The 5,151-nt window shown below is 32.6% G+C and overlaps 1 protein-coding gene across 1 annotated transcript; it reads left to right on the top strand.

The window, feature by feature from the left end:
• Window positions 1–3,048: 3,048 nt before the first annotated feature.
• LOC106792460 (juvenile hormone acid O-methyltransferase) lies at window positions 3,049–5,147 on the top strand. The gene is made up of 5 exons (XM_014758888.1): window positions 3,049–3,400; window positions 3,514–3,685; window positions 3,779–3,911; window positions 4,415–4,562; window positions 4,667–5,147. Exons 1-5 carry the CDS (start codon window positions 3,214–3,216, stop codon window positions 4,888–4,890), a joined length of 864 nt encoding a protein of 287 aa, XP_014614374.1. The 5' UTR covers window positions 3,049–3,213; the 3' UTR covers window positions 4,891–5,147.
• Window positions 5,148–5,151: the final 4 nt, after the last annotated feature.

Genomic DNA, 5,151 nt, shown 5'->3' with positions numbered 1-5,151 from the left:
TCTTTTCAATATGTTTATAGGTATTTGGATTTATGTGCATATTCTTTTTTATTATTCTTTTTTCTATGGACATTGAAATAAAAATTTGTTTCTATTTAGTTATCGAACTCTTTTTCTTCTTGTTTCTTTTCAAAGGAAAAATAATATAAAATAACCCGACTAGACTTTAAATAATTGAATAGAGATATTGTCGTATCTCTTACTTTTTTCGAAAAATGATAAGTAAAGAATGTTGTTTCCATCTAATTAAACAATTCGAAATGATTAGAAAAAAGAGATAATAAAGGTCGAGTAAGGTGTAATAATTACAAGTCTAAGGCATTATACATGGTCGAACGAGTAAGGATAAGAACGTCACGTTTCCACCGTCAGGATTCAACGGAGAACGGTGCCTTCTTTCATTAATCTCGTAGCAATCGAAATTAGCATAATTGACGGAGCGGAGAATAGCACCCTGTTCGACTCCGAAACGCCATCTCGCATAATCTCACCATATATCTCACTCAGTGTTTTCCGATAAAGCACGCATCCGCGAAAGAACGATCGACCGATCCTGATTCCTATGTCTGGACCATACACAAATTTCTTTAATATTTGTCATAGACGTTCATATTACTTAACACATTCTTCGTCGATTATCATTTTTTTTTTAATTCAAATAATTGTGTTCCAGGAACATTTAACATTAATTAAACGACCTGTACAAAAATTTACAAAATTGTATAATTTTGACTAAAATGACCTATCAAGAAGAATGTGCTACAAATTGTTGAAATTTTTAGGAAAGAATTTATTTAATATTAATATTTTTTTTTCGATCGTTAAAAAGAAAAAAAATGTTTGTCCAAGAGTTCAATAAACATTTTTTTCTCATTCTCATTCCACTTTTATTTCTTTGTCTCTCTCTCTCTCTCTCTCTCTCTCTCTCTCTCTCTCTCTCTCTCTCTCCCTCTCTTTTTCTTTCTAACCCCCAACGACACATCTCCTTGAGCAAGACGTATCGACGCAGATTTTGTCCACATCAGTCATTTATCAAAGTCTTTCGTATTACGGCACCTCACCAGCACTCAATACATTCGAAAGCTCTGGCCACGGATTTTAAGTAACAAGGCTAGACGAAAGTAAATGAAAGAAAAAAAGAAAAAAAGAAAAAGGGAGAAAAAAAAATGTGTATTAAACATTCACTCCGTATCTTTTATCTCTAACTATTCCAACGCATTACTATCTTTAATCGATCATTATATTATATGAATTTTTTGTTCCATCTAATCTATCTTTCTCTCGCAAATCGATTTCTCTTCACTTTCACCCCTCATCCTATATATAATCCTTCTCTCATGGTCAACACTTTCCATGCGTTTATTTTCCTCTCTTCCTCCTACTCTCTCTTTCTATAAATTCTGGTAGAAAGGGATACCTGGATTATAATTAAATTCAAAATTAGACAAATTATTTTCTATTTTAAAATAACAATTTCATACTCGGTAAAAAAAAAAAAGAAAAAAGAAAAAAGAAAAAAGAAAAAAGAAAAAAAGAAAAAAAAAGGAAGAGGGTTGACATAACAATTCATCCCCATGGTATTTATGTATATACGTATGTATATGTGAGATACGAATGTTTGATTAGGAAAGCATCCTCTATATAATACAGGAAAGTGTATGGAGTGTGCCGACGCATATTCAAATACGCTGCTGTCCGAAAGGCAAATACATGCGAACGAAAGATAAGAACGCTTCAAGGGTTCGAATTGCTTGATAGGATTTCACCTCTATTATCATCGATATAATGGAACGTGCTTTAGGTGAACGCGTTCCTCTACACGCTTTCGCATATATCGATAAATCTAACGAATAGATCGATCTAATCGATACGAAGAAGAATATGAAGATTAAAAAATGTATACACCTGATGAAATTGTTGTTTTTTAAATTGTTCATAATAAATAATCAAATGGTTTATTTTGAATAATATTCCTTAAGGTCGTAGTAAAGGAATTCGCGAAGGTATGGTAAAAATCGGATCAAACCAAGTTGGCCCACTCTACTTTAGACCGCTTGGTCACAACCAGTTTCCCCCTTTCGTCTTTGGATCTCATATTATTTAGAGCTCCTAACTATACACCAGAGATCCACTTGATCGAAATGTTCAAGGTGTTCCACGTTCGCCACAGGACACCCTCCAATCTAAGACAATCCAATCTAGCAACAACGAATCGTGACATTTCTTTCGCGATCGTTAAGATAACTTGAAAAAAAATTCGACGAGACAAATTTTAGTGATTATATATAAGGTCATTAATAAGTATCTAATCCACAATTTTTCGAATTGAAAATATATAATCGGAGTAATAGAACACTTAGTGATCTAATATACTTGAAGGTCAAACTTTAATTTTTCTTAAGAAGTTCTTATAAGATAACCCTTCACCCCATTCGAATATGGAAAATTAGGCTGACGAAATGGAAAGGGTCAATTACAAGTATCATGAAATCGACAGAGAAAATTGCTGGTATCATAGAAAGGCGCCAGTGTTATCGCTTATCCAAAAAAAGGTCAAAATTGATTATGACGGGTCTAGGATGATAATCAGAAGTCCAACGATCATAGATAAAAAACAAATGCGAGACAATATTTTGTTGACATGAAACATTATACGGGTTGAGAAATATTTCGGGTTAATTCTGGTAAATATTTCCATCGAAAGAAGAGTCGAGTTTCGGGGCTCGGTCATTGACTCAACAAGGTCCGCATGGTCCTGTAGGTCTTATACTTTTTCTCCTCTTACTTTTTTTCCTTCTACTTCTTCTTCTTCGTCTTCTGCTTCTACTCTCTCCTCGAGACATGGCTAAAGTCAGAGGAAAGAATTTGGATGTTGAGGTAGGCACGATAGAAGTAGGGGAAGAGTGTGGTTTTAGGGAAAAAGAAGTAATAGAGTGGGAAAAAAATGAAATCAAATGAAACGGGTAAAACGGGGAGAGGTAAGGAAGAAGAAGAAGGAGAACAAGAAAGTTGTTCTCTTGTGTAGGGGAGTCGCCGAATATAAAAACGAAACTCTGCTCGAAAAGTCAGTAGTGAGAAAGTTCGCGGGCATCATATTGAAGTCATATACACGACTGTATATTAAGAGTTGATATTTATGTGCATTGATAAAAAAAGAAAAAGATCAATTATCATTTAATCAAAGTGTACCTCTTAGGTGTATATGATCTTAAGATGGAGAAAGTCAATGAATACTTGAATGCAAGCAAATTTCAATACCGCGATACTTTAGAGATCGTAGAGGAATTCAACAAGGAATTAGGAGAAATGTATGGACAATGCATCGATATTGGTTGCGGCCCTGGACTTGTTACCACCGAATTGATCTTACCAAGATTGCCACAAGAATCCGTGATAATCGGTAAGACCATTAACTGATTCCATTTATCGATTTCTTCATCATGTTCCGATGATTTATTGTTCATGAACATTGTCAATAAAGGAAAAAATAGATTTTCTTAATATCTTTTACAGGTGCAGATATATCTAATGCCATGTTGGAACACGCAAAAACAAATTATTGCAACAATTTACGCTTATCCTTTCTTCATCTGGACATCGAAACTTTGAATTTGCCAGAGGAGCAAATAGAACGTTACGAAAATGTTGTTTCATTTTATTGTCTTCATTGGTGTCAAAATACGCGGTACTCTATATACTCTAAAAACTTTCAAAGATGAACAAAAAAACAAATTTCCCGAGATTATTATCGAGATAGATCTTTCGCTTACGTACTTAGGCTTGCCTTCGAGAATATCTTCAAATTACTTCGACCTGGTGGCAAGGCATTGATTATGTTCCTCGCATACAACGATGGCTTCGATGCTTACGTCAGAATACACGAAAATCCACGGTATCAACCGTATATGCAGGTATCGTATTAATATTTTTATGCATGTGTATGTGTCTATATCTGAATTTTTTTTTTCTATAAATTTATCATTATTGCATCCGCTGTCCTACTATCGCTAACTTAATATCTTTTCCAAGAATTCGAAGAAAAACTTTCAGAACGAATAAAAATATATGTCGAAAATATTATTCTTTATCAAATTAATTAAATTTTAATACGAAATTATTCTTAATAATTATAATTTATCTTGTACGTGTTAAAAAATTCGAATTCAAACAAATGCAAAATGAAAATAATATTTCCGCGTATAATTCTATACGTAATCTTAATACACAATTGCACATTTAATTAATAAATTATTAAAGAGTATAAAAGAACCAATAATCTAACATCGATCATATTAAGTTCAACTTGACGAACAAATTTAACAATAACACGTAAGTGATATTTTAATTTTTCTAATACAATAATCATTGTAATCTTTAAACACTTAAACTCGTGAAAACAAACTCTACATTTCAGGATGCACATAAATACATCCCGTACTTTCATTATTGCAACGATTCGAGAGGTGCATTGAGATCCATGCTAGAGGAGACCGGATTCAATGTTCTCCATTGCAGTAAACGTGAAAAGAGCTTCATCTATCAAAATATTCAAAGTTTGAAAAGTAAATAATAAAAGCAATCAATTTTTCAACATTCCCCGAAAAGTGAAATATGAAATATGATAAAATGAATTTGTATTTAATGATGACGTTGTTTGTAATTACAGGACACGCGCTCGCTGTTAATCCATTCATTTCGAGAATACCAGATAATTACAAAGAAGAATTCGAAGACATTCTGATACGCGAAATAACAAGCAAAAAAATTCTATTTACGAATAAAGCTGACAAATGTCAACAAGAGTATAGTGTGTTAGACAGATATCATATTTTAGTGACGTATTTACAGAAACCATATACCTCAGACGATGCAATTAATAAAAATATCTAATGTAGTTATTTTTTTATAAATAAAAAACTTAGTAGATAAAAGAAAATAGATCGATAAAATGGAAAAACGTAGCTAAGAGTATGCGAAATAACAAATCTCAGAAACGCATGTAATATTTCGCACATCTAACGCTGTGTTTCATAAAAATTAATAGAAAGAACAACAAAAAAATAGAAAAGATTCAAACGTCCTACGACAATAAAGTTTATTGTATACTGTGCCTTTAATTTTACAATACAATACAGCCATTTATAGAATATC

Source organism: Polistes canadensis, unplaced genomic scaffold (genome assembly GCF_001313835.1).
Source record: "Polistes canadensis isolate GaletaPanama2010 unplaced genomic scaffold, ASM131383v1 scaffold_435, whole genome shotgun sequence".
NCBI lineage: Eukaryota > Metazoa > Arthropoda > Insecta > Hymenoptera > Vespidae > Polistes > Polistes canadensis.
Note: the sequence above shows the minus strand (reverse complement) of the source record. Positions and strands in the feature narration are given on the sequence as shown.

Coding starts and splice junctions, on each gene's coding strand:
- LOC106792460 (XM_014758888.1), top strand. CDS start 3,214: ATGGAGAAAGTCAATGAATACTTGAATGCAAGCAAATTTCAATACCGC. Junction 3,401..3,513: donor ACAAGAATCCGTGATAATCG/GTAAGACCATTA, acceptor TATCTTTTACAG/GTGCAGATATATCTAATGCC. Junction 3,686..3,778: donor CATTGGTGTCAAAATACGCG/GTACTCTATATA, acceptor TTACGTACTTAG/GCTTGCCTTCGAGAATATCT.